We start from the raw sequence: 27929 nt of genomic DNA on the forward strand, positions 1-27929 counted from the left end.
CCACAACCGGGGCATATGCCTTGACTGGGAATCGAATGAACTGTGACCTCCTGGTTCATAGGTCAATGCTCAACCACTGAACCACGCCAGCTATGCACTATCCTCAGATTTTAACACACAGCCATAGTAATGGCTAGAAGAATTTGATATGGAGAACTGTGTACCCTGAAAAGAATTAGACCAACTCTTACATATCAAGACTCTCCAGGGCCACTAGATAGACTCCTCACACTGGGAAAATTGACGGTGACGTGCTGTTCATTAATTGTTGCTTGTTTTTAGGTACCAGTTACATTCAGGGATGTGGCTGTGGTCTTCACACAGGCAGAATGGAAGCTCCTGAGCTCTAAGCAGAGGATCCTGTACAAAGAAGTGATGCTGGAGAATTACAGGAATCTACTTTCATTGGGTGAGGCTATGTTCTTTCCTTCATTAATTCAGGAGAGATTTATGGACCACCTATCATGTGCCAGAAAAAGTTCTAGACACTTAGAATACATTAGTAAATGAAATAGTAACCCCTGCCCATGGGGGCTTTTTCTAGTGTATGGAGACAGACAACAAGTAGCTTCATATACAGGGATGTTAAGTTAGAAAGGGATAAGTACTACCTAGTAAAACATAATAATAAAATGAAGCAGGATAAAGGAGTATTGAGTGTGACAGGGTGGGTGGCTGAATTTTGAAATCAGTTATTTGAAATCAGCGAGGAGGGAACATTTGACCAAAGACATAAAGTGGTGAGGGAGTTAGAACTCTGGCTCTCTAGGGCAAAAGCATTTCACATGGAGACTTATTTGGTGCTAAGACCTTAAGGAAGGTATATGCCTGTGGGTAGAAGGAATTGAGACTGGAAGCACAGTTAGCAAGGGGGAGAGAAATGCCTTCTGCGACAGAAGTTGAAATTAAATGTCAGAGTTTGTATGGCTTTTGAGTTTCATAAGCCAGATTATTTCTTTTATTTAAAAACATACATTTATTCTTTAAGTCTAGGTTGATAAATACTTTTGATTGCAACGTTACTCTGATTCAGGAGTTGGCCACTTTTTCTACAAAGGGCCAGATGGTAACTATTTTAGGTTTTGTGGGTGATATGGTCTCTAACCACTCTCAGCTCTGCCCTTGTAGTGCTAAAGGAGCCACAGGTGATGTGTAAATGAGTATGACTGTGTTCCAGTAAGACTTTATTTGTGGACATTGAATTTTGAATTCCATATAATTTTTATATATCATAAACTATTACTCTTTTGACTTATTTTCAACTCTTTAGAAATTTAAAAACCATTCTTAGCTTGTAGACTGTACAAAAACAGAGAGCAGTATGGTGGTTTTAGGCCAGGGGTCCTCAAGCTTTTTAAACAGGGGTCCAGTTCACTGTCCCTCAGACTGTTGGAGGGCCGGACTATAGTTTAAAAAAAAAACTATGAACAAATTCCTATGCACACTGCTAAGTCGTCTGCTAAGCAGGACAGGCAGTGGCGGCAAAAACACCCGGCGGGCCGCATGTGGCCCGCGGGCCATAGTTTGAGGACCCCTGTTTTAGGCTATAATTCCCCCCCTCCTCCTCACCTTTGTTCTAGATCAGCGCTATGTAGTAGAAATATAATGTGAGCCACATGGATAATTTTAGATTTCCTAGTAACCACCTTTAGAAAAGTAGACATAAATGGGTAAAATTAGTAATCTTAATCTGATATATAAAAATATTATTTCAACATGTAATCAGTATAAAAATTATTTTACTTTTTTGTACTAAGTGTTCAAAATCTGGTGTGTATTTTATGCTTAGAGTGCATTTCAGTTCAGACTAGCCACAGTTCAAGTGCTCCGTAAACATGTATGGCTAGTGGCTACCATATTGGATAATGCAGTTCTGGATATTTCCATATTTCTAGATTAAGCATCTAGAGAGTCACATTTTTGGAAACACAAACTAGTTTCAGGCAGGAGTTTCTTCAGGAGTTTCCCCAAATGGCCCGGCTTTTTCCATGATATCAGTTAATCAGATTTTATTTGTTCCATTTTCATCTTCTTTGATATGCTTTGGTCTGATTCCATCTAGTTTGCGCTCTGTCTAATTTAAGTTGGATTCACCCATTTCAGTCTTGTTTTGTGTGTTTTGATTTGGCCTTAGCTATTCAACCTAACTAGATTTAATTTTGATTTTTATTTTCCTCTGATCATATTATTCTCTTTCTCTATGTTAATACATTGAATGGGTTCAATGTTAAAATAACTTGATTCAAATTAGGCTCGATATGGAAAAACTGGCTTTCCTGAAATTGTTTCCTTTGTCTTTCTCAACACCACAGTATTCTGCAGTTCCCTAGCCTCTTTACACCTCTCTTTTTGGGTTTCTCTCTTTCTTTTTTTTGGATTAGTGTCACATGCTCTTTTTTTTTTTTGTCATCTTTATTCAAACTCTTAAACAATTTGTGAACTTTAATGATTTTTTAAAAAAATATATTTTATTGATTTTTTTACAGAGAGGAAGGGAGAGAGATAGAGAGCTAGAAACATCGATGAGAGAGAAACATCGACCAGCTGCCTCCTGCACGCCCCCTACTGGGGATGTGCCCGCAACCAAGGTACGTGCCCTTGACGGGAATCGAACCTGGGACCTTTCAGTCCGCAGGCCAATGCTCTATCCACTGAGCCAAACCGGTTTCGGATACTTTAATGATTTTGATCATCACATATTATGATGAACCCATTTTCTCTGTCACTATCTCACCTGTGCATTTCTGTTTGGTTGTAAGAATATAAGTTTATTCTCAAACTTACAAAAATTGAGGTCATACTATTTTCCCTCCTAAACTCATCTCTTGTTTTCTAATTCTTCACATATTCATGCTCCAATGTCTCTTCTTCAAGGGTTAGTGGGCCAGTTTTCCCTGAAATAATCTTTAAAGCTTTCATAGGTGAGATATTTCAGTTAGTATAGGCTAGGTATTGTTGTGATAACAACACAGAACTTTAGCAAATGTTCATTTCTTATAATACCTCTTATGTACAGTTCAGGTAGGAGTTTAGCTCTATTGGGATTCTATAATCCAGGCAAAAGAACCAGTCTTTGTCTGGGTCATGTGATTCTTAAAAGGAGAAAAATGGAATGAAGAAACCACATTGTGGCTCTTAAAATGTGTTTGAGTCCATCCTGGGTGGTTCAGTGGTTGAGTGTTGACCTATGGACCAAGAGGTCACCAGTTTGATTCCTGGTCAGGGCACATGCCTGGGTTGCTGGCTCAATCCTCAGTAGGGGCGTGCAGAAGGCAGCCGATCAAACATCTCTCATCATTGATGTTTCTATCTCTCGCTCCCTCTTCCTTCCTCTCTGAAATCAATAAAAACATTAAAAAAAAATGTTTGAAAGTAGCACTAACTTTTCACCAATCTCCCATTGCCTAAGCAAATCCCATAGCCAGTCTGATGTCATTGTAATGGGATTAGTTTGGGCACAAGGTGCCAAAATCCTGAAATCATGGATCATGCATTTCTTGTCCATTGCAGAATCCACAATACTTAGTAGAGAACCACGCACTTAAAATTTCTAATAAGTATTTGTTTGTGGGTGGACAACCTGAAATTCAGATTTATTTCATATGCAATCTCTTTAACCCCTGTTTCATGTACATACTCCTATGTTTGGAAGCCCTCCAGATCAAGTGACTTTTTATGTTTATTAGTCTTTATGTTTTCTGTAATAAGAAAAGTCATTAAGGAGATTTTCATATTGGTCATAGAGTCTGTTACCTCCAGGTACAACAGAATTGTGAACAGTATATCAATGTGAGTGTCGATGGCTTAGATGGTTTACTAGAAAGAAATGGCTGACACTATTGAAGCTGTTTACAGAGCAGAATGCTTACCTGAAAGGCTCCTAGTCTGAGTGACATGTAGAGGATGTTTCTGGTGTGGCTTTACTGGATTGTAATAGAAAACGGAACATTTAGAAATGGAATATAGAGGAATTTTTGGTGGAAAACGAACTTCGTTGTACATTTATTATCAATAGTAGGTGTGGCAGGAAGATACTCTGTCCTAAGACAAGGCGGAACAGCCAGCTGCCCACTTAGGGCTTCTCTAACTGAGCACTCTTTCTCCGGCAGAATCAAAGCCAGAAACAGACTCCTATTCCTCTTGCCTTCTGGCCTTCTCCCATCAGCCACTCCTCAGCCAACATGTGCTTCCGATCTTCTTGGACTTACGTGACTTCCATCCAGGGGCTTCTGGCCCAGGGCATCAGGAGCAGAAGTTTTCTTCTCAGAGCTGCTGGAGTGAAAACACAAAAGGTCAAGAGAGAGAAGGTGGCTTCAGGTCCTTGTTTGTGAGGACCGAGGAGAGAGAAACCTCAGGCGCTGTTCCCAGCCCACCTCGAAGACAATCATCAAGTCCTAGAGAAGGCAACACAGTGGTAGAAATAGCACCCAAGTCAGCACAGAGGGTACGCCCTGTGCAAACAGGCAGAGGAGCGAAGGAGTTAGGAACCCTGAGATCCGGAGCAGTTGGCTGTAAAGAGCATGAACCAGACTGTAGTCTGAAATCAAACTTAGCTATAAACCGGGTGACCCTCTCAGAGGAGAAGCCCTATGTTTGCAGGGAGTGTGGGCGAGGCTTTAACAATAAGTCAAACCTCAACAGACACCATCGGACACACTCAATGGAGAAGCCTTATGTATGTGGTGAGTGTGGCCGAGGCTTTAGCCTGATGGCAATCCTTGTTCATCACCAGAGGACACACTCAGGAGAGAAGCCGTATGTGTGCAAGGAGTGTGGGCGAGGCTTTAGCAAGAAGTCCAATCTGAACAGACACACAGAAACACATTCAGAAGAGAAGCCTTATTCATGCAGGGAGTGTGGGCAGAGCTTTAGAAATAATTCAGTCCTCATTAAACATCAGTGGACTCACTCTGGGGAGAAGCCCTATGTCTGCCCAGAGTGTGGACGGGGTTTTGCTTATAAGTCCACCCTCAGAAAACACCAGAGGACTCATTCAGGAGAGAAACCCTATATTTGTCAGGAGTGTGGGCATGGCTTTAGTGAGAAGTCATCTTTCATCAGACACCAGAGGACACACTCGGGGGAGAAACCCTTTGTGTGCCTGGAGTGTGGACGAGGATTTGGTGATAAGTCAACCCTCAGAAAACACCAGAGGACGCACTCGGGAGAGAAGCCTTATAAGTGCAGTGAATGTGGCCGAAGCTTTACCCAGAAGTCATTCCTCCTTATTCACCAGGGGACACACTCGGGAGAGAAGCATGTTTGCAGTGAGTGTGGGCGAAGCTTTAGCTACAAGTCAAATCTCATCAGACACCAGAAGACACACTCAGACGTGAAGCCTTATATATGTAGGGAGTGTGGGCGAGGCTTTTTCTATAAGTCGGACCTCATCATACATGAAAGGACACACTCCGGGGAGAAGCCTTATGTGTGCAGTGAATGTGGCCGAAGCTTTAGCCAGAAGTCATTCCTCGTTATTCACCAGGGAACACACTCGGGGAAGAAGCATGTTTGCAGGGACTGTGGGCGAAGCTTTATCTACAGGTCAAATCTCATCACACACCAGAGGAAACACTTGGGGAAAAGCATGTTTCCAGGGATCATGGACAAGACTCAGCCATCAGTCGAGTCTCATCTGACACCAGAGAGACACCTGGGGTCTGTGTGTGGAGTGAGTGTACCTTCAGAGATGTGTTGACTCTCATCAGGCACTGAGGACACATTCAGCAGAGGAGCCTAAGTGTGGGTAACTCTAGCCACACTTAAGTGGGAGGTGTTGTGTGTGCAGGGACTGTGGATGAGGCGGTAGCAATAAGTCAATGTTTATCGAATATCCAATGGCTGACAGGCAGGCACAAGATGGCACACTCAGAGAGTGTGTTTGTAGGGATTGTGGGCCAGATTCTTGTGATTAGCCAGCCTTCTTCTCATGCCATAGAGAGATCCTTATGTGGGGATACTGTGGAACTCTGCCCAGATAACCTTATTGGGACCAACACCCCTGCAGCTCCCGATAACTGCTGCCCTCAGCCACAGGGAACTGCACCTTCCTAAGGGCTGGCTCCTGGCCAATGATTGATTGCTGTGGGGAGACAAAACCTCAACCCTGGACTCAAGAGATGCCCATCAGATCTCAGTTGTGAACACATTGCAGGTCTGCTTCTTCCCCTGCCCAGTCCAGCCCTCATTCACCAATAAACCACTTCTCCATCTCATTGTCTCTGCAGGGATCCCCTCTAAGACATTTTAAGTGTACAAGGAGCATGGACATGGTTGTGGCCATAGTCACCCCTCACAAACCTCAGCGTTTGCATAGAAACTGTGTGTGGGCAGAATGGGCATGGATTTAGGAAAAGTGCATTTCAGGATACATCAGAGAAGAGCTATATTGTGGGAAGCTTTACTAGTATATAGGCAGGGAGGGAGCCTGTCAGATGCTTTAGCAATCAGTCATATTAGTTACACCTTATCTTGCACCAGAGGTCACTCAGAGAGAAGATCTGTGTGGGCAGGGTTTGTGGGTGAAGCCTTATCCGGATGCTCCTCCTCAACAGACTAAGAGGACATTCTGGACACCACAAACCACTACCTCACTCACCTTTGAAGGGGTTTCACAAGTCTTGACCCCCCCCCCCCCCACACACAAATTATCTGTTATGAGAGTGAAGATGGCACTAGCCACTAAATAGACATGGTTTTCCCCCACTTTTTGTAATCAGATGGAATAAAAAAGTAAATGGTTTTATTTAAGTAACCTAAGAATGACAACTTGTTTTATTTTTGTACACCAGTTCCTTCCCGTGTTTTGTCCTTTTGTTATAGTAAAATATAAGCTCAAGCTGCACACCTTAGTCTTTCATCCAAGTGGAAAGGAATTCACATTCACAACCTAGATTTCCTGCATGAATTCAACCCTTGAGAAAAAATAAGTCCAAATAAATCTGAGGGTATCTGAGCCTTTGCATGGGGAGGATGATCGGGTTCTGGAGACATGCCACCGAGGGGAGAACTTCCAGGTCTCCAAGGCCTGGACTGCCTCTTCTAACTGGTCACTCCCTTTGGCTTTTGTAAAGGCTCCCTTCCCTGGGTTTTCTTCCTTCTAATCTCTACTCGGGTCTCTGCTGAATCCTTCTCATCGCCGTCAAACCATCACTGGTCCTTAATGGTCTGTTCACATCCTGCATTTTCAGGGATTCTGTAAGCACACTCCCTATGCAGCCTTCCATAGTCTAAGCTCAAGTCCTTTAACCGTGCCCTGTTCTCCAGTCATGAATGAATGCTTTGGGCCTCTTAGCTACTCATAGGTCTAAAAACCCCTGAATACAGCTTCAAGGCCATGTCCCCACAGCCCTCCAAGGGTCCTGCTAATGGCACCCCACATCATCCTTCTACTAACTGGTCCAAGACAGACTAGCCATACACCAGCCATTGTTTTTCAGCCCAAGGACCTGGCCCTTTGGCCACACCCATTCCTGGTCCCCCTCCCTCAGAGCCCAAATTGCTCAATTTGACAACTCTAGACTCCCTGGCTCTGATTTCTGTCCCGGGCCAATAACTGTTCACTGTAGAGGGAGGGTCTGCCTAGACTCCAGCAAACTTGCTTGCTTAGTTGGAGTTTACCAGGTCACAAATTGGACATCAGGCTTTGAAAATCAAAAGCACAGAGTGGTTTTAACACCCCATCAAAGGAGGGGGCAGTAAAAGAGTCTGAAGGATTCACTGGCTCCAAGGCCTCTGCTCACTCCCTGAGCCATGCAGTGCACTCTGCAGCTCTGCAATGGGTCCTGGGTCAGCTCTGGTGAGGGGGTGTCAGCATTGGAGTGTTCCCTTAGTGTTCCTTTCCCAGAACTACCCCTATAACATCGACACTTTGCTTCTGGTCAGAACTAGAAGCCACAGAGGGAAGAATGTAATCTCTAGGATTTGAAGAGTGATGTGATGGGCCCTTTGCATTCCTCCATGCCCTGCTGTTGGGAGAGAAAAATGCAAACAAGAAAACCAGCACCTTCCTTTAAAAAAAAAAGTATACTCTGTTCACTAATTTTAATCTGGACATCATTTTGAAGAATAGCCAAGCACTCAACTGACGTTTAATTAAAGAAAATTACTTGGGATAGGTTGGAACATGACATTCTAGGATCCTAAAAAAAGGAAACAAGATTCCTAGAGTTCATCCACCAGTGTTCTGAAGAGGATATAAGCACCCCTGCTCCAGCTGAGGAGTGGAAAATCTCACAAAGGCAGGCTGCCCTAGGACAGGCTTCGCCCTCATCTGCCTCTGATGTAGACAGACCGCAGGGCGGGTCCCAGCTTACCTTGCTCACCAGCTTGAAGGAGGAGTTGATTCTGCAGAATCCTCACTGCTGCTGGCCATCAGTTCCCCTTTTCCCGACCCCTCACTTCCTTTGGGAACTAGGTTATTTTTTTGTCAGGGAGGAAGAGAGCTTAATGTGAATTTTAACGCTATTTACAATAGTTTTTGTCTGAATTGCTTCTTTGCAGTGTCTGTCCCAATAATCTAGAGTGAAAGCAGGCCTGTACCTTTCCCAGTGCCTAGTAGACGCTGCCGTTAACAGAGGCTTATTTGTCTTTTTTTTTTAAATAAATTTTTTATTGATTTCAGAGAGGAAGAGAGAGATACATCAATGATGAAAGAGAATCATTGATCAGCTGCCTTCTGCACGCCCCCTACTGGGGATCGAGCTTTGCAACCCAGGCATGTGCCCTTCACCAGAATCGAACCTGGGACCCTTCAGTCTATAGGCCAATGCTCTATCCACTGAGCCAGACTGGCTACGGCAAGGCTTACTTGTCTTTTGAGAGAAGGGCCCAAGCTGTGAAAAGCTTAGTGTAAATAAATTTGGCAATATTGGAGGTGTGCCTGATTAATAAAATTGTGAAAACACTTCAGATCAGGTTTTCTGCCGAATAGGGGTGAGAATCTGGAAGAGAAGATACAGGGAAACAGAAAAATTAAGAGAAAGAGAAGGCACGATGGACTTGAGATTAGGATAAATTTGGGAAGTCAGAAGTGTTGGCATTACCTAGACAAAATTTACAGGACAACTGTGGCGATGGTAATGTGGACTAAAAGAGAAGACAGGCATCGTAGGGTTTGTTTTGAAAGTCTTTGGTGTTGCAGCTTTCCAACGTGAGAAATATTTGCAAAAGATAAAAGTTCTCATCACTCCAGGAATCCAAGCAGAAAGCCAACATCATCTTATCTGTGCTTATCATAAGAATGGTTCCTTTTCTAGAGGGCAGGTTGAACTGGCTATCCTCTTTCCCCATCTAAGTCTTGCATTGTGCTGACCTATGTGGTAGAATATGTTTGTGTGTGTGTGTGTGTGTGTGTGTGGAATGGTGCCACTTATTAATATGTTGTCTCAGCTCTAAATTTACCTCTTGTAGCCTGATCTGTGAAAATGGATCTGGGCCCTTGACGTCCTTTTCCTTTGTCAGCTGGCATGAGGTTCATCAGTAGTGGGCTCTGGAGCAACATAGGAAGGAAGGAGCTTCTTTCCTGGCTCAGTTCACCAGGCTCTGGAGAGTACCCTTTCCCCCCACTTCTCGACCAGACCGGCGCAGTTTCTTCATGCTAAATGCCTGCAGGACCCAGCTTTCTCCACTGATTGGCCATCCTTTGTTTTCTTCAGCTCTCCACTCAGGCATTGGTGGTTTAGCCGGGAGCCCAAACAGCACAGGTCACTGCTCCTGCACCTTCTCTTCATCTTCATGGGCATACAGTCTAGGGCTGGACTGACTTTCTGGCAAGCAGATCACCACCTGACTTTCATCTCATGCTGAGGCCCAGAACTCCCCTCCCTGGTTGCTACTCCCCAGACCCTCTCTTCAGCTCTATGCGCATGCACACCAGGGTCCTGGCAGTGTCTATAGCAGTGTTCTGACTGTCTTTGCTCACCTGCCCATCAGCCTTGGCTCGCTTGTGCCTCATAGGTTTGTTTGATACAGCCCTTCAGATGCAGACACTGTGTGGTCCAGGTTTTGTATCAACATCAACATCTTGGTTCTCTGTCCACATCCTGCTCCCTCTGTGTACCTGCCTACCACCTTTGGCTGGCCTGCATTCCAGAGGGTTATTCCTGCTTGTCAGCTCTGGCGTGTGCAACCCCCCACCCCTACCCCAACTTCTCTACCATCAGTGGGCTGCAGCCACTCCTCCAGCGAGGGCTGATCCCCAGTCTTGGGGAGGGAACTCTCCTTCCCTGTTTATCCTTCCTTAGAACTCTACCTCAGCTGAGTTTTTCTTTCAATATTTATAGTTACTCTCCTATCATTGTATAATACATACTTTAAAAATATTTACCCGATAAGTCCTAGCTGGTTTGGTTCAGTGGACACGGCATCGGTCTGCGGACTGAAAGGTCCCAGGTTCGATTCCGGCCAAGGACACATGCCCGGGTTATAGGCTTGATCCCCACTGTGGGGAGCACAGGAGGCGGCCGATCAGTGATGCTCTCTCATCATTGATGTTTCTATCTCTCCCTCTCCCTTCCTGTCTGAAATCAATAAAAAAAATTTAAAAAATCCATCTTTACCCAAGGAACTAATCTTAGAGAGAGGGGAAGAAAGAGAGAGAGAGAGAGAGAGAGAGAGAGAGAGAGAGAGAGAGAGAGAGAGAGAAAGAGAGAGAGAGAGAGAGAGAGACACATCAGTGTATGAGAGAAATATTGGTTGCCTCCCCACGCGCCCCAACCAGAGATTGAACATGCAAACTAGGTATGTGCCCTGACCAGGAATCTAACTGGCAACGTTTCAGTTCGTGGGACGATGGTCCAACCAATTGAGCCATACTGCCCAGTGCTGTATAATAATTCTTTATGTTAAATTTCCTACTTAAATTTTACTGTGTGGTTTATGTCTCTTCATTTTACCCAAACTAATACAGATGTGAATTGTGTATGTAGTTTTTATATGAGCGCAAAGACATGAACTTTTGATGGCATTTATTCAAAGAAACAATGCTAGTCGAAGTTATTACTAATACTAGCTGGGGCTCTGGACCTGAACAAAAACACAAAAATCTAATGGTGTAGACCTGGGGATAGCACATTATAGCCTGAAGGCCGACTCTAGCCTGTATTTGTGAGGCTTACGAACTAAGAATGGTTTTTACATTTTAAATGGTTGAAAATAATCAAAAGAAGAATAATATTTTGTGACACATATCCATGTCCATAAATAGTTTTACTGTAACACAGCCACACATTTGTTTTGTATTGTTTATAGCTGCATTCATGCTACAATGGTTGAGTTGAGTAATTGAATCAGAGACCATAATGGCCCATAAACTCTAAAATACTATCTGACCCTCAACAGAAAAAGTTTGCTGACCCTTGATCTAGATCAGCAATTTTCAATTGGTGTGCCACAAGAATTTTTAAAACATACAATACCTGACTATTTAGTCAGGGGCACTGACCTCTTTTCCCTTAGATTGTCAATAAGAAAATGACAACCGCTAACAGAACAATAGCCATCCAGTGTGAATGAATAAAAAATATACCTATTTTTTGTCAGATCGGTAAAAAATACATTTTTTGGTTTGCCGAAGAATTTTAGTTTATGTGTGCCATGAGATGAAAAAGGTTGAAAATTGCTGATATAGACTGAACCTTGGGAACACTTTACCAAAGGCCAAATGAATAGCCTACTTAACCCATGCTCTGGAATTCATGACCTCTTTTTTTCTTATTTGTAGATATCGACAAGCTGATTCTAAAATTTATATGAAATTACAAGGGATCTGGAATGCCAAAACAATCTTGTGAAAGAAAAACAAATTAGGAGGACTCACATTTTCTGATTTCAAAACTTACTACAAAGCAATGGTACTGATATAAGGATAGACATACAGATCAATGGAATAGAATTGAGAAGTCAGAAATAAAACCATGTGGGTCAACTGATTTTCCACAAGGGTGCCAAGACCATTAAGTGGGCAAAGAATAGTTTTTTCAACAAATGGTGCTGTGGCAACTGGATATTTACCTGCAAAATAATAAAGTTTAACCCTTACCTTATGCCAGACATAAAAATTAATTAAAAATATATCAAAGATCCAACTATAAAACTCTTAGAAGAAAGCATAGGACCAAATCTTTATGATCTTGGACTTGGCAACGATTCTTAAATATGCCACCAAGAGCATGAGCAAAAAACAAAACAACAAAAAAGATAATAGATAAATTGGACTTTATCAAAATTAAAAACTAAGGTGAAAAGACAATACATAGAGTTAGAGAAAATGTCTATAAATCATATATCTGATATGGGACTTGTATCTAGAATACATAAAGAATTCTTACAACTCAATAAGAAAAGATAATCCAAGGATGATATACAAATGGGCAATAAGTACATGAAAAGATGCTCAACATCATTAGTCATCAGGAAAATGCAAATCAAAACTACAATGAAATAGATACCAGTCCACACACCTTTCGATGGTCAATCCAAGTTACATAATAACGTGTGTTGATGAAGAAGTGGAGAAATCAGAACCCTCATATACTACTGGTGGGAGTATAAAACAGTGCAGCCACTTTGGAAAACAGCCTGGCAGTGTTTTTGTATCTGCTCACCTCCTATTTTTGAACTGTGGTCACTAAATGAGTGCCCATGCATTTCTTCAATTGGATGGGGATGGAGGACAGTGACTCTTGATCAGGGAGCACCGCTGCAGCGGATCAGAGGAGCAGGAACCGGAGCCTGGGCTGAGTTCACAAAAAGCAGGGTCTGGACAGTGGCTCCAGATGGAGGAGCCAGAGGAACCTGTGGACAGTGGGCAGTCACTGCCCCCGGTTTACATCTACAGTCCCGAGTATGTCCGCATGTGCGATTCCCTGGCCAAAGTCCCCAAACGGGCCAGTATGGTACATTCTTTGATTGAAGCATATGCACTGCATAAGCAAATGAGAATAGTCAAGCCCAAAGTGGCCTCCATGGAGGAGATGGCCACCTTCCACACCGATGCCTATCTGCAGCATCTCCAGATGGTCAGCCAAGAAGGAGATGACGATCATCCGGACTCTACGGAATATGGCCTAGGTTATGACTGTCCGGCTACCGAAGGGATATTTGACTATGCGGCAGCTGTGGGAGGGGCTACAATCACAGCTGCCCAATGCCTGATTGATGGAATGTGCAAAGTAGCCATTAACTGGTCTGGAGGGTGGCATCACGCAAAGAAAGATGAAGCATCTGGATTTTGTTATCTCAATGATGTTGTCCTGGGAATATTACGATTGCGACGGAAATTTGACCGTATTCTCTATGTGGATTTGGATCTGCACCATGGAGATGGTGTAGAAGATGCCTTCAGTTTCACCTCCAAAGTCATGACGGTGTCCCTGCACAAATTCTCCCCGGGATTTTTCCCAGGTACAGGTGATGTGTCTGATGTTGGCCTAGGGAAGGGACGGTACTACAGTGTGAATGTGCCCATTCAAGATGGCATACAGGATGAGAGGTATTACCACATCTGTGAAAGTGTACTAAAGGAGGTATACATGGCCTTTAATCCCAAAGCGGTGGTCTTACAGCTGGGAGCTGATACAATAGCTGGGGATCCTATGTGCTCCTTTAACATGACTCCAGTGGGGATTGGCAGGTGTCTTAAGTACATCCTTCAGTGGCAGTTGGCAACGCTCATTTTGGGAGGAGGAGGCTATAACCTTGCCAACACAGCTCGATGCTGGACATACTTGACTGGGGTCATCCTAGGGAAAACACTATCCTCTGAGATCCCAGATCATGAGTTTTTTACAGAATATGGTCCTGATTATGTGCTGGAAATTACGCCAAGCTGCCGGCCAGACCGCAATGAGCCCCACCGAGTCCAGCAAATCCTCAACCACATCAAAGGGAATCTGAAGCATGTGGTCTAGTGGACAAAAAGGGATCAGGTTTCCAGAGCTGAAGAGCAGTGCCTATACTGAAAGCAGCATGTTTATGCGAGCAGTGTGTGGAATTTGTGACTTCAGGGGAAATTTGGAAGAAATTAATTCTTGAAAATTTCCAAGGGGCCAAGTGTCTGCTGGCCTCCTGGGGTGAGGCAGGGAGCCACCCCAGAGGCTCATCTAGGCCTAGAGGAAGAGAGATTTCCAACATTAAAAGTGTTTATTTTTGAAACAAACATAAATACCATTTTTAATCTTTGAAAATTATTTTAAGCAAGTTGGGGAGGGAGGTATTTTTATTTTCTTAAAGGAGACAGATCAGAAGCTGGAAGAAAGCATGGATTTGTAGTGGGTTAGGGGGGAGCTGAGAGGTAGGGTTTGGGCTTCAGGACCATCCCGGTGATGCCTTGGTGAAGGGAAATGATAGTAGATTGGGAGGTGGGAAGAAGTCCACCTCTTGTTTTTAGGATTATTGATCTATTTTTTAAAAATATTTTTTTAATTGATATTTAGAGAGAGAGGAAGGGAGAGGGAGAGAGAGAGAGGAACATCAATGAGAGAGAAGCATCAATTGGCTGCCTCCTGCACGCCTCATACTGGGGATCTAGCCCAAAACCTGGGCATGTGTCCTGACTGGGAATTAAATCAGCGACTTCTTGGTGCATGGGATGATGCTCAACCAACTGATCCGCACCAGCCAGGCGAGCTGTTTTGTTTTTTTGAAGACCTAAAAAGAAAAAAAAAAAAATCAGTCTGGTAGTTCCTCAAACAATTAAACAGAGTTACCATATGACCCAACAGTTCTAGGTATATGCACAAGAGAAATGAAAGCATAAGTCAACATGAAAATTTGCACACAAATGTTTAAATGCAGCATTATTCATAATAGCCAAAGGGCAGAAATTGCCGAATGTCTATCAACTAATGAATGGGTAAAAAATGTTATATCCATACAATGAAATATTATTCAGCCATAAAGAAGAGATGAAGTACTAATATGTGCCATAACATGGGATGAACTTTGAAAACATGATGCTAAGTGAAAGAAGGCAGTCACCAAAACATATCATATGAGGTCCTTTGTAAGGAATGCCTGGAATGTCCTTCATTCAGGTCTTTGTTCACATGCACGCCTCAGAGAGGTTTTCCCAGAGCATCTAACCAAAGTTACAACCCATCACTCTCAACCCCCCTACCCTACTTTATTTATTTTTCATATCACCCTAATGTTACTCTTTATACCTATCCATGTGGTTTACTGTCTGTCTCTCACTAGAACATAAAGTCCTTCAAGGAAGGGACTTTGTATCTCACATACAGTGAGATGTTAGTAAGTACGAAATAAATAATTTAAAACGTATGCATGAGTGATATGTTAGGAGGCAGGGTAACTTGGAAGCAGCTGAGGAACCAGATGGTACTATATTCCGGTTCTTGCCACCTTGAGCAAGATAATACATCTCTCTGAGCTTCCATCTCTTGTCCTCCACATGTTGACAAAAATGAGACAGAACATACATTTTAGGGTGTGAGAATTAAATTACAAAGCCCTGGCTGGTGTGGCTCAGTTGTTTGAACATCGACCCATACACTGAACGATTGCTGGATCGATTCCTGGTCAGGGCACATACCCAGGTTTCAGGTTCAATCCGTTTGCATACGGGAGGCAACCTATCGATGTGTTTCTCTCTCACATTGATGTTTCTCTATCCCTCTCTCTAAATAATAATAAAAAAAATCAATAAAAACACATTAAAATTACAAAACCCTGAGGTAGAAACTTTTCTTGCTGGGTTTTGAGGAACAACAAGGAGACTAGTATGGCTGGAGGATGATGAATGAGGGGAATGTTGAAGGAGATGAGGTTGGAGAGGGATGCAGGGCTGGATTTTATTCTGCGTGTGCTGGGAAGTTATTGGGAAGTGGAGAGCTGAGCAATGGCATCATCTGAGATAATCCCACTACATGATAGAAGGATCCCTCTGGCTGCTGTGAGAGCAAGAGAGGAAGCAAAGAGACTAGTTAGGGGTTCAGTGATCCAGGACAAAGATGATGGTGGCTAAGACTAGCATGGTGGTAGTGGGGCAGGTGACAACAGTCAGATTTAAGACATTTTGAAGGTGAGGTCCATAGGATTTGCTGATTGATGGAGATGGGAGAGAATGAGAGGGATCAAGGATGCTACCAAGTTAGTCGTTTTGATTTTTAACCCGAGAAACTTCTGAGATGGGAAATGCTGGTAAGACGTGGTTTTGGGAAGAAGAGTGATTAGACTCAAGAATTTAGTTTTCATCGTTAAATTTATTAGCTATTTAGACATTCATGTCCAGCAGGTGGCTGGATATAAAAGCCAAGAGTTAAATGAAGAGCCCAGGTTTAAAGGAACAAATTTGAAAAACCTGAACATGTAGAACTTTTCAAAAGTCCTGGAACTGGTCCTAGCTGGTTTGGCTCAGTGGATATAGTGTTGGCCTGCAGATTGAAGGGTCTCCGGGTTCCATTAGGGCACATGCTCCAGGCTCGATCCCCAGTAAAGGGGAACGCAGCAGGCAGCCAATGGGTGATTCTCATCATTGATGTTTCTCTCTCTCTCTCTCTCTTCCTCTCTGAAATCAATAAAAATGTATTTTAAAGTCACTGGACTGATGGGGACTGATTCATTCAAGTATTTATTAACTGCTTGTTTTGTGCTTAGCAGTGACCTAGGCACTACAGCCATGAACAGTACACAAACATCCTTACTGTTGCAATTTACGTTCTAATGGGGAGGGATAGCAAAATAACTAACAAAAGCACATAGTACATTAGCTATTAGTGTTAAGGAGAAAGGGCAGGTTGCGGTTTTAAACAGGATGGCCAGGGAAGACCTCAGTGGGAAAATGTGATGAGTCTTGAAGGTGAGGGCCTGAGCGGTGCACACACCCGGATGCCCAGAATTTCAGGCAGAGGCTACAGCAAATGCATAGGCGCTGGGGCAGGAGCACTTCGAGCAAGTTCACGGGAAAACCGAAAAACCGAAAAACCGGACCAGTGGCTGTAGGGGAGAGAGCCCAGGGCAGAGCTGGCGGCGGAGTTCACAGGCCGGGGCTGGGGCGGGGCGGGGCGGGGGCAGGGAACGAGGAGGAGGAGGGGCAGCAGCTCTGGCGGTGCCGTTTGCTGTTAGCTCCGCCCGGAGCCCCGCCCCTCTCTGAAATCGCAGCTTTACGTCGGGGACGGAACTCCAGGGCCGGGCTCTGAGACCGGAAGTAGTTTTCTGCCGGACTCCATTTTGCCCGGGTCTGCATTTCCGGTAGTAGCGGCGGGAAGCGGGCTACAGGAGGGCTAGGCCTCGGCGCAGGCGAATCCGGCGGGAATCGGCGCCATCAGAACCGCCACCATGGTGAGGAGGCACGGGCCGGCGGCGCGGGCGCTCCCGAGTCTGTTGTGGAGGGAAGGGGCGCGACCCCTTGGGGAGGAGGCCGTGGTTGGCCGCTCGGTGGTCGGCGATGAAGGCCCGGCCGCGGCCGCTCCGTCCGGGCACGAGAGGCCGGGACCTTGAGCGCTCGGCGGGTTGGGGGAGGGGAAAGCGGGGACTGCGGGGCGGAGGCCGGGTCGCTCGGTGGGCGCGGGGGTAGGGCCGCGGAATTTGGGGTCCTGGAGGCACGAAGTAAAAACTTTTGCGGAAGAAATGTGTGTGTGTGTGTCGAGAGCAGGCGCTGGAGCCGCAGGAGGACCAGGGAGGCGCGGGGAGACTTGTGAGAAGGCCGTGGGGCAGGAGGTGGAAGGGCTTCTGGCCGAAACTGGCGCGTGTTCTTGGGTGTAGCAGGGGAGGCGGGGGGAGGAGGAGCACGTGTGGAGGAAGCGGGGACTCACTTTCTCAGCGTGTTTGTGTGTGTGAAGACGTCCCAGTCTCCAGGCGCTGGGGCTGCGCAAGGAAACGTTTCCTTCCCTCACCGAGTTCGTAACCCCGCGGCCGGCCGGCATCGAGTGGCTGTGACGGCGCCGAGGGGGCGGGGACGCACGCTTTCAGGAGGTGCTGGTTCCTGCGCGGAGCCAGGCTTGTTCCCGCGAAAATGGGCGGGCATGTGATCGATCCGAGGGGTGTAAGTGCCAAGCACAGAAAGGTCTGGAGGGGGCAAGGGAGGAGCCGGGGGGAGCCTGGTGACTGACGGCCTCGGGTGCACTCAGTCTTGCTGGTGGTGCGGCCGGCCACGGAAGGAATTGAACCCCCCGAATGGTAGGAACTTTGTGTTTAGGAAGCTCCCTTTGTTCAGTAGGTGTTGTGTTGGGCGAAGTGAAAGCAGGGGAACCTGGTAGGATATTGTTTGGGGAACTGGTTATAGAGGCGTAGACCCTGGGTTCAGGCCGACGAGGTTCCTGGCTCCCAGGCAGGGCAACCTTCCTCGCCTCTCCCAGCTCCAGTGGCCTCACCTGTAAAAGAGCAAAAATAATAAGAGCTGATTTTGAGACCTAAATGAGGCATACAGTGCTTATCACAGTGCCTGGTGTGAAGTGAACACTCAGTAAGCGTTGGCTATTACTGAGAAGGCCAAAAAATGTTGCCATAAAGATGGAGGTCTGTGTGGCTAGAGGCTGATTACATAGTCATCTGAGGGAGACTGAGCCACATAACCTGGGTCTCCCGGGTGGGACTCAAGGTTCTGATTCACACATTTGTAGGTCCAGAAGCCTTGTCCAAGCTCACAGAGATGAACAGCATGCACAGTTAGGACTGGCCGGTCAGATTGATGCTAGGCTGATGCACAGATCAACTGCCAGGTCATTTATTTCTAGAGAGAAATATAACTGCCAAGGGCACCCAACATTGTAGTGATGTCTGTGTAGTCTATTTTAGCCAGCCCGGCTGTAAAACAGAAAATGTTGTTGGGTTAATTAAGAAGGATAGCAAGTTATATATTCTTAAAGACCATTATGTGTTCAAACTAATTAGTATCCTGGCTACCAGGAAATTTCCCTGCCAAAGGTAGTCTTGAAGACTAACAAATTCTCCTTTGGGGCATTCTACCCTCACCTCCAAGGTGATCGGCTCCTTTCTGATAAGCTTCTGGCTGATTGGATTTTAGTGCCAGTCCCATTCCAGCTCATTTACTGGCTTTTTAATGGAATGTGGGTGTATTACAGTACTGGAGTCACACACCTGTAATCTTCACAGTGGTAGGTATTGGATGGATTGGATTATTTCACTGAAATGTACCCAGCCTTAACAAAGGCAATTGTAATATGAGATGATTTGAAGGGAAAGGGCAAAAACAGTAGTGGGCAGAGGTCAGGACTGAACACAGGGTAACATGGGAGAATTCCTGGGAAAGGACTGTGGCTGTACTAAGAAAGACAGGTCCATGGAAAAGAAGGCTGCAGCAGAAGTTTTTAGGAAGGACTAAGGGATATGTGGTTCCACCCTGGCTGGGTAACTCAGTTGCTTAGAGTGTAGTCCTGATACTCCCAAGGTTTCGGATGCAATCTCCAGTCAGGGCACATATAGGAGTCAACCAGTGGATGCATGAATGAGTGGAACAAATCCATGTTTCTCTCTCTCCCCTGCTGATTTCTTCTTGCAGACTGTGGGCAAGAGCAGCAAGATGCTGCAGCACATCGACTACAGGATGAGGTGCATCCTGCAAGACGGTCGTATCTTCATTGGCACCTTCAAGGCTTTCGACAAGCATATGAATTTGATCCTATGTGATTGTGATGAATTCAGGAAGATCAAGTGAGGAATGGGCTGTGGGGGAGGAATTTGGATGAGGGGGATAAATTGGGGGTGGGGTGGGTCAAGTGATAGGTGGTGATATAGCTAGCTGATTCCTGTTGGTTTGCTCTCCTGTTTTAGAGGGCAGATTTAAAGGGAGACATTGGACACTTAAATTGCTTTCTTTAGCCCAGCAATCCTTGCTCTGTAGTTCCAGCACATTACAAGTTGTAAGAAGGGCTGCTAGGCTTTTTGTTTCTCTTCTTTTCTCATGCCCCTGGGTATTGGGGTAAGGGCTGTCATGTTCTCCCCACAGGTGTATGAGGGGGGGAGAGCTTGATTTTCTGGCCTCATTACCTATTTGTAAAGCTGTAGCCTAAAAGGCTCTCCCAATGCAGCCTGGTCTGAAACTGCTTTAAGAAGCCTCTGACCCTCTTCAGGGTAAGTGCTCAGCTTCCCCTGTGGGTTTGGGGCCAGTGATTTTTGTTGGCATTTATAGAAACAATCAGATATCTTCTACTGTCCTACAGTTCCATAAGTTATTGGATGACTCCCTAATATGAAGAGTCACAGATCTTAAGTTTCTGACCTAAAATATGTGGTCTAGCTTTTTGTCCTATTTTTACATTCAAGGCAACTTGAGGCCCAGAGAGGTTATGTAATTTTCATGGTCATTCAGCTCTCTTTGGCCACGTGCAGTGGCCATGTTATATTCTCAGCAGCTGTGAAATCCCTGATTCCCTTTGGGGCCGTTGTTTCCTGTGTGGCATGAGGTTAAGAAGTATAGGACAAAAAATTTGGTAGCATGGCTGATTGCCAGGTATGCATGTTAGAGAAGGGCCAGCAGATCAATGTAGAATTATTCCAAATAGTTCTCTTTTCCAAATGAAACTAACTTTATTCTGACAATAAAAAGTTTATTAAATCTTTTTAAAAATAAAAATATATGAGAAAAAATTAAAATGCCCAGAAAAGCTTTTTTTAAGATTGTGAAAGGCAGTATATACTTTTAATTAAAAATAAGAAAATATAGATAAGCATAAAAAGGGGAAAAAATGTCCACCCACAAAAAAAAGTTAGTTTATTATAAAATAGCATTAAAATGAAACCCTTACCCGGGCCTACATGGCTCAGTGTCAGCCTGTGAACCAGGAGGTCATGGTTCAATTCCCGGTCAGGGCATATGCTGGGATTGTGGGCCCCATCCCCAGTGTGAAGTGTGCAGGAGGCAGCCAGTCCAGGATTCTCTCTCATCATTGATGCTCCTCTCTCTCCCTTGCCCTTCCTCTCTGAAATCAATAACTATATATTAAAAAGAAAGAAATAAACCTTTAAGTTGATTTTTACATTGATCAGGTATTTTTTCTTTCCTTTTTAGCACACTGGATTTGGGATTTTCTTTTCTTCCCTGCGTTGTGGTTATTTTTCCCAGGTTGCATTCATATTTTGTTCATCTTTTCTGGCTGTGGTTGTTTGGAGATTTCTGTTTTTGTGCTTTGAGGACAGAGGTGTAGTTCCTATGTAGTTAATCTCTTTTCCGTTATGGTTTCTATTTCTGATGTGAGGTAAGGGACCCACTTGTAAGTGGTGCTGAGTGGGATTCAGTTGACCTGAGGAACTGTTTCAGCTGCCTTCTGACACTGGCAAGACTTTAAGTTGAAGGGAGGGAACACAGTGATAGATAGCAGAGAAGATTGAGGAAAGATGACTTGATGGTTGTTACGGAGTAACATTGAGCCAGGGCTGGGCTTTCTTGACTGTTGTCCTGTCTCTGTCTCTTGTTCTGTGTGTCCTCTTGGCATAGGAATCAACCACCTTGGGGTTGCAGATACATCCTGTGAAAACTATCTAGAAGAGCTGTCTTAGGGAAAGTTTAAGTACCATTTGTCATGGGATAGAGTGTAAAACAAATCTTAGCGGCCGCTAGGTTGGTGAACATGAACTTGACCCTCTTTCTAATGCTTGCCTTTTTGTTTCTTCTAAACCTGTCTTTAGGCCAAAGAACTCAAAACAAGCTGAAAGAGAAGAGAAGCGAGTCCTTGGGCTGGTGCTACTTCGAGGGGAGAACCTGGTCTCAATGACAGTAGAGGGACCTCCTCCCAAAGATGTAAGTCAGAGCAGAGTGCCAGTGAAAAGCATTGAGCATGTGCTGTGTGCCAAGCACTTTAGTATTTTATTTAATCCTTTTTTTTATTTTATTTAATCCTTGCAGCTATCTTTGAGATAAATAATTCCCACTTTCTAGGTTTTAGTAACTTGCTCAAGGTGTCACAGAAAGCCCAGCCCTACCTCAATGCTATTCTGTAGTAAGATGTGACATTGGCATTTGATCCCAAGCATTCTTGATTCTGTAAACACCAACCTACATTTAGAAGTAGAGCAGATTTAAGAGAATCTAACCAAATTTATTTTCCCTTTTTTATTTTAAGACATTTTTCATCAAAGGAATATTTCTCTTATACTGTTTATTGTCCATATACATACATATACTAGTACATATATATATTAGTATTTAACACATACTATGCATGTAATATTTTGTTTTGCTTTTTCACTTAATGTAAATATTTTTCTACTTGCTGTATATAAGTCATGTTAGTGGAATGACTTAAGATATTTTCTCAAGTGAGTACAGAGTACTTTATCCTAGTAATTTCCTTATTTTTGGACTTCAGTTGAAGCTTTTTTTCAATATAAATGACTGCAAGTGATGTTACCATATTTTTTGGTTCAAAGAATATGTACCAGTATATAACTCTTGGTATCTATTTCCAGTAGAATTTACTATAATGTAGCTCATTGTAAACTTTCATGACCACAAGCAGTTTTATCATAACTCCCTCATTTACAGATGAGGAAACTGTTCCAAAATTGTGGGAGTACTTCCCCACTGTCACCCATCAGGTGAGATTCAGAGCTGGGACTGAACCTCATGTTTCTTTTTTTCTTTTTTCTTTTTTTTAAATATATTTTATTGATTTTTCACAGAGAGGAAGAGAGAGGGATAGAGAGTTAGAAACATCGATGATAGAGAAACATCGATCAGTTGCCTCCTGCACAACCCCCACTGGGGATGTGCCCGCAACCAAGGTACATGCCCTCGACCGGAATCGAACCTGGGACCTTTCAGTCCACAGGCCGACGCTCTATCCACTGAGCCAAACCGGTTTCGGCAACCTCATGTTTCTTTGATGCCAGGTCAAGTGGTCTTGTCTACTGCACCCTCCTGAATGGAGCCCTGGCCCTTTGTTAGTTTAATTTTCATTGGAATGCATATAGGTGGTTGTGTTGTGGCATGTTTCTCTAGACTTACCCTTAAACTCTTCTAGCCTGCTGCAGGGGTCACAGCTAGGCATATAATCTTAGGTGGAGGAGTAATGGTGTTACTACATACCGGTGGACAGTGTCTGTAAGTTGTTTTGATGTCCTATAAGTCTGAGAGGCTCTCTTGGCAATGGCATTTCAAATGTATATCTGATTCTCTAGGCCACAAGCATTTTAACTTATTTCTTTATTTTTTAGACGGGCATTGCCCGAGTGCCACTTGCTGGAGCTGCTGGGGGCCCGGGGATCGGCAGGGCTGCTGGCAGAGGAATCCCAGCTGGTGTTCCCATGCCCCAGGCCCCTGCAGGACTTGCTGGGCCCGTGCGTGGGGTTGGTGGACCATCCCAACAGGTGAGGAGTTGGGGAAAGGCACCCGTGTCTGGTGGTTGAAGGATAGAGAGGGAGGTCTACAGTTTGGGAGGAGTCCAGAATGACCAACCTCTGACTGTCAGGCCATCAATGGTGCTTTGTGTATGTGTTCCTAGAATCAAGTGAAAGGAAAACCTGTCATTGTAAACTATATGATGGTACTAGTAAAGACATTCATGAAAGGTATATTAGCCAAAAGGTTTCTATGACAACATTTAAAATATACTCTCATAACTTAGTAGTTATTTATTTGAAAATGCAGGTGCCTTCTCTAATTTGCGTTGGGCATCCTGGGGATTGGACATTCAAGCTTGATCTTCTCTGAAAAATGGCTTTTTGTTTGTTTTTGGTTAATACTCACCCGAGGATATTTTTCCCATTGATTTTTATTTTATTTTTATTTTTAAATATATATTTTTATTGGTTTCAGAGAGAAAGGAAGAGGGAAAGATAGAAACATTAACGATGAGAGAGAATCATTGATTGGCTGCCTCCTGCACGCCCCCTACTGGGGATCGAGCCCGCAACCTGGGATGTGCCCTTGACCGGAATCGAACCTGGGACCCTTCAGTTCACTGGCTGATCGATGCTCTATTTACAGAGCCAAACCAGCTATGGCTCCCATTGATTTTTAGAGAGTGAAAGAGGAGGAGAGACATAGAAGAGACATTGATGTGAGAGTGACACATCGATTGTTTGCCTCCTACATTTGCCCCAACCGGCGCCAGGGATTGAGCCTGCAACTGAGATGTATGCCCTTGACAGGAATCGAGACTGCGACCCTTCAGTCTGTGGGCTGATGCTCTACCCACTGAGCCAAACTGTCTAGGGCTAGAAGATGGTTTTGAATATAGTCTTAAGGTCTGAGTGGTAGTTTAGGGGATTTGGTGTCTGCTGCTGCTTTACCAAGTTGGGGAGGAGAGTAGGATGCTGCATTGCACTGGACTGTTCTGTGTAATTCTCTTCCTGTGTTCTCTTAGGTGATGACCCCACAAGCAAGAGGCACTGTTGCAGCTGCTGCAGCTGCTGCCACAGCTAGTATTGCAGGGGCCCCAACCCAGTACCCACCGGGCCGTGGAGGTCCTCCCCCACCTATGGGCCGAGGGGCACCCCCTCCAGGTAAGAAACCCATAAGGAGAGCATTGCTAATTGCTAAAAGATGCCTGAGCTGGATTTATGATGAGACATACCTTGACCGAAACTGATGATGAGTTTTTATAGTTAAGCAGGATTACTCTGAGATCCAGCCTGGCTGACTGACCATGGAACAAGAGCCATTGGGAGTTCCCACCTCTTTGGCTCAAGTCCCAATTTGCTAGGAGATGCTGGGAGAGGGGATGGTCTATCTGTCTCAGAACTTGGTAGACAGCTTTGTATGGTTTTTTTGCTACCTTTTGACAGACACTTGAGCTATCTTTTGGGGGCTTTTATCTTTCAGGCATGATGGGCCCACCTCCTGGTATGAGGCCTCCCATGGGTCCCCCAATGGGGATCCCCCCTGGACGAGGAACTCCAATGGGCATGCCCCCTCCAGGAATGCGGCCCCCTCCACCAGGAATGCGAGGTAATGCTCACAACAGTGACTTAGACTTCCTTCCCTAGAGCCATATTGGGATGGGAAGTGGAGGGAAGGTGAGATTTTGACCATTCCTCTGGGCTTTCAGGCCTTCAGCCTAGTGAAGTGAACTCTTTCTTAGAGGACAACTTAATCCAGAAAGGAAAGAGGGAACAGCATTTCTTTAATTGAGCTAACTCCCTCTGCACCCAGGTACTTCTCAATGTCCAAGGCAGTGTTCTTAGGGCACTGTGAAATAATGCATTCTGAGGGTCCACAATAAAGGTCATGGAATTAATTATCTTTGGTTTGGTAGTATTTAGTAATTAAGAAAGGGCTCTGGGCTTTGCTGTATACTATTTAGTATGTATATCTTTTTAACTCCAGTTTGAGAAATGGTGACATAGATCGCCCTCATGTTATAGGTAAGAAAACAGGCCCAGAGAAAGTTCAGTGTCTAGACCAGTGATGGCGAACCTATGACACGTGTGTCAGCACTGACACGCGTAGCCATTTCTGATGACACGCAGCCACATGCCGAGGATGAAACATTTGCTGCTCCTGAGGATGAAACATTTGCAACTAGAGTCTTGGAGTTAGTTTTTTCCTCAAAGTGACACACTACCTGAGTTATGCTCAGTTTTTTGGCGAAGTTTGACACACCAAGCTCAAAAGGTTGCCCATCACTGGTCTAGACGCTCACACCAGTGTTCTTTTCACCAAGCCATAGTGGTTTCTAAGCTAACCCACAGCTGTCACACTAGGTCAGTGATGGCGAACCTATGACGTGTGTCAGCACTGACACGCGTAGCCATTTCTGATGACATGTGGCCGCTGAGGCGGCCGCATGCCGAGGATGAAACATTTGCTGCTCCTGAGGATGAAACATTTGCGAAATAATGTTTTTTCCTCAAAGTGACACACTACCCGAGTTATGCTCAGTTTTTTGGCGAAGTGTGACACACCAAGCTCAAAAGGTTGCCCATCACTGCACTAGGTGATTCCTATGTCTGTAGTCTGAGTTTTCTACTTTTGGGTTTTTTATGTTGCATGGGAATCTAGCCCCAGAGATGTCACCAGTCAGCACATACATCCCTCCAGTCGACTGATAACTGCAGGATGTAGGAGCCTGGGCAGGAATGGGGATTTGACTTGCAGATCAGGCACTGACTAAACTCCTTACTCTTACTTCAGGCCTTCTTTGATCCTTGGCCACAGAGTTACGGAAGTAGCTCCACAGAGGCGTGGTCCCGGTTCACCAGGGCCACACTACCACAGACCGGTTTGTTTGTTATGCTGTTGTACTTGGAGTCTCACCAGATTGTCTGGTTTCCCTTACAGGGCCCCCTCCCCCAGGAATGCACCCACCAAGGCCCTAGACTCATCTTGGCCCTCCTCAGCTCCCTGCCTGTTTCCTGAAAGCCTGTACATAGTCCTTTTATTTCTGTGTGCCTGGGACACAAAATTTCTTAATAAACTCTTAATAGGATATTATAAGTGTGCTTGGTGTTTCTGTTCATTTTTAGAAAAATCTTAGATAATATCAGGTGCTTAATCGAGTCAAGAAGGGATGCCTTGGAAAAATTAGCCCTAATCTTAACTGTTTGCCTTTTAAAATATTTTTCTACACATTTGCAGAGATCCACATACCAAAGAGTTACAGAATTGAACTACAATGAGACATTTTAACCTATCAAACTGGCTAAGTTGGGTTTGTTGAAATAAACATACACTGTTAGAGAGGGTTGGGACTTTGTGTATCCTCTGGAAGGAACTCATCTAAATAGCTTCTTGAGCAATACTTTATTTTTGTGCAATAAAGTATGAAGTTAATACTAAAAATAAAAATCCTATTGATAGGAATAATTTAACTTTCTCCTAGAGTTATACATATACATGTAACCTCATCCAACTTTTGAATTGTGGGGCCTCCATGATTTCTTCTACCCAAAGTCTATGGTCAGTTGATAAAATGGTCATTGAGCAGTAGTAATCTAGTACTTGGGTACAGGTATAAGGGGTCACCGCTATTTTTTTTTTGTTCTTGTTAATCCTCACCCAAGGATATTTTTCCATTGAGTTTTAGAGAGTGGAAAGGAGGGGGAGAGACACAGAAACATTGATGTGAGAGAAACATCAATTGCTTGCCTCCATGTATCCAACCAGAGCCAGGGATCTAGCCTGCAATCGAAGTATATGCCCTTGACCAGAATTGAACCTGGGACCCTTCAGCCTGCAGTCTGATGCTCTATCCACTGAGCCAAATCAGCTAGGGCTCACCATTGTTCTTAAATTATTGTCCCTGGGGAAGATAATTCTAAACCTAAAGGAGAACTTAATGAAAAAAAGAAAAAGATGTGAAGTAGCAGGGTTTTGTCCAGGAATGTATGTTTGGTTCAACATAACCCATAGAAGGAAAAAAGACATGTGGTCATTTCGATAAATGCAGAAAAAGCATTTGGCAAAATTTCCCAACCCTTTTATTATAGAAACACTCAGCAAATTAAAAATAGAAGGGAACTTTCTAAACATAAAGGGCTTACGAAAACGTTTCCTCTTAAGGAGCAAGGCAAGGTTGTCACTTTGGGAACTATAGTCAACATTGTACTGTAAGTTCTAGCTAGAGCAATTACACAAGGGGAAAAAAGATCCAAATTAGGAAGAAGCAAAACTATGCTAGAGGCCCCGTGCACAAAATTTGTGCACGGGGTGGCGGGGGGAATCCCCCTCAGCCCAGCCTGCACCCTCTCCAATCGAGGACCCCTTGGGGGAGGTCTGACTGCCAGTTTAGACCCCATTCACAGGGCAGCAACAGTTAGACATCCCTCTCGCAATCCCGGACTGCTGGCTCCTAACTGCTTGCCTGCCTGCTGGCCTAATCGCTATCTAACTGCTCCCCTGATGGCCCCCAGTTGTCCTGCCCTGCTGGCCTGATGGCCCCCAACTGCCCTGCCCTGCTGGCCTGATGGCCCCCAACTGCCCTCCCCTGCCCACCTGATTGCCCCTAACCACCTCTGCCTCAGCCCCCACCACCATGGCTTTGTCTGGAAGGAAGTTGGATGTCCAGAAG

At 44.6% G+C, this 27929-nt stretch overlaps 3 protein-coding genes across 7 annotated transcripts in view; all 3 read left to right on the forward strand.

Moving 5' to 3' along the window:
• The window catches only part of ZNF343 (zinc finger protein 343), a 19288-nt gene extending 12650 nt beyond the window's left edge, over positions 1-6638 (forward strand). For all 4 annotated transcript variants that reach the window (XM_008141266.3, XM_054723719.1, XM_028144675.2 and 1 more), the window contains exons 4-5: positions 283-409; positions 4110-6638. In XM_008141266.3, the coding sequence (XP_008139488.2) occupies positions 283-409; positions 4110-5698 (1716 nt within the window). In that variant the 3' untranslated portion in view covers positions 5699-6638. The remainder of the gene's footprint in view (positions 1-282; positions 410-4109) is intronic.
• LOC103285834 (histone deacetylase 8) lies at positions 334-16559 on the forward strand. The gene is made up of 2 exons (XM_028144682.2): positions 334-409; positions 11723-16559. The coding sequence occupies exon 2, from the start codon at positions 12777-12779 to the stop codon at positions 13908-13910; it is 1134 nt and encodes a 377-aa protein (XP_028000483.2). The 5' UTR covers positions 334-409; positions 11723-12776; the 3' UTR covers positions 13911-16559.
• Positions 16560-17909: 1350 nt separating this feature from the next.
• Positions 17910-26350, forward strand: SNRPB (small nuclear ribonucleoprotein polypeptides B and B1). Of its 2 annotated transcripts, none has more exons than XM_054724167.1 (7): positions 17910-18004; positions 19481-19632; positions 21607-21718; positions 23134-23286; positions 24285-24423; positions 24743-24868; positions 26054-26350. In XM_054724167.1, the coding sequence occupies exons 1-7, from the start codon at positions 17975-17977 to the stop codon at positions 26062-26064; spliced, it is 723 nt and encodes a 240-aa protein (XP_054580142.1). In that variant the 5' UTR covers positions 17910-17974; the 3' UTR covers positions 26065-26350. The 2 variants fall into 2 exon arrangements, with proteins under 2 accessions (XP_054580142.1, XP_054580141.1); XM_054724166.1 differs by having other exon boundaries at positions 26201-26350.
• The last annotated feature ends 1579 nt before the right edge of the window (positions 26351-27929 follow it).

Source organism: Eptesicus fuscus, chromosome 12 (genome assembly GCF_027574615.1).
Source record: "Eptesicus fuscus isolate TK198812 chromosome 12, DD_ASM_mEF_20220401, whole genome shotgun sequence".
NCBI classification, from domain to species: Eukaryota; Metazoa; Chordata; class Mammalia; order Chiroptera; family Vespertilionidae; genus Eptesicus; species Eptesicus fuscus.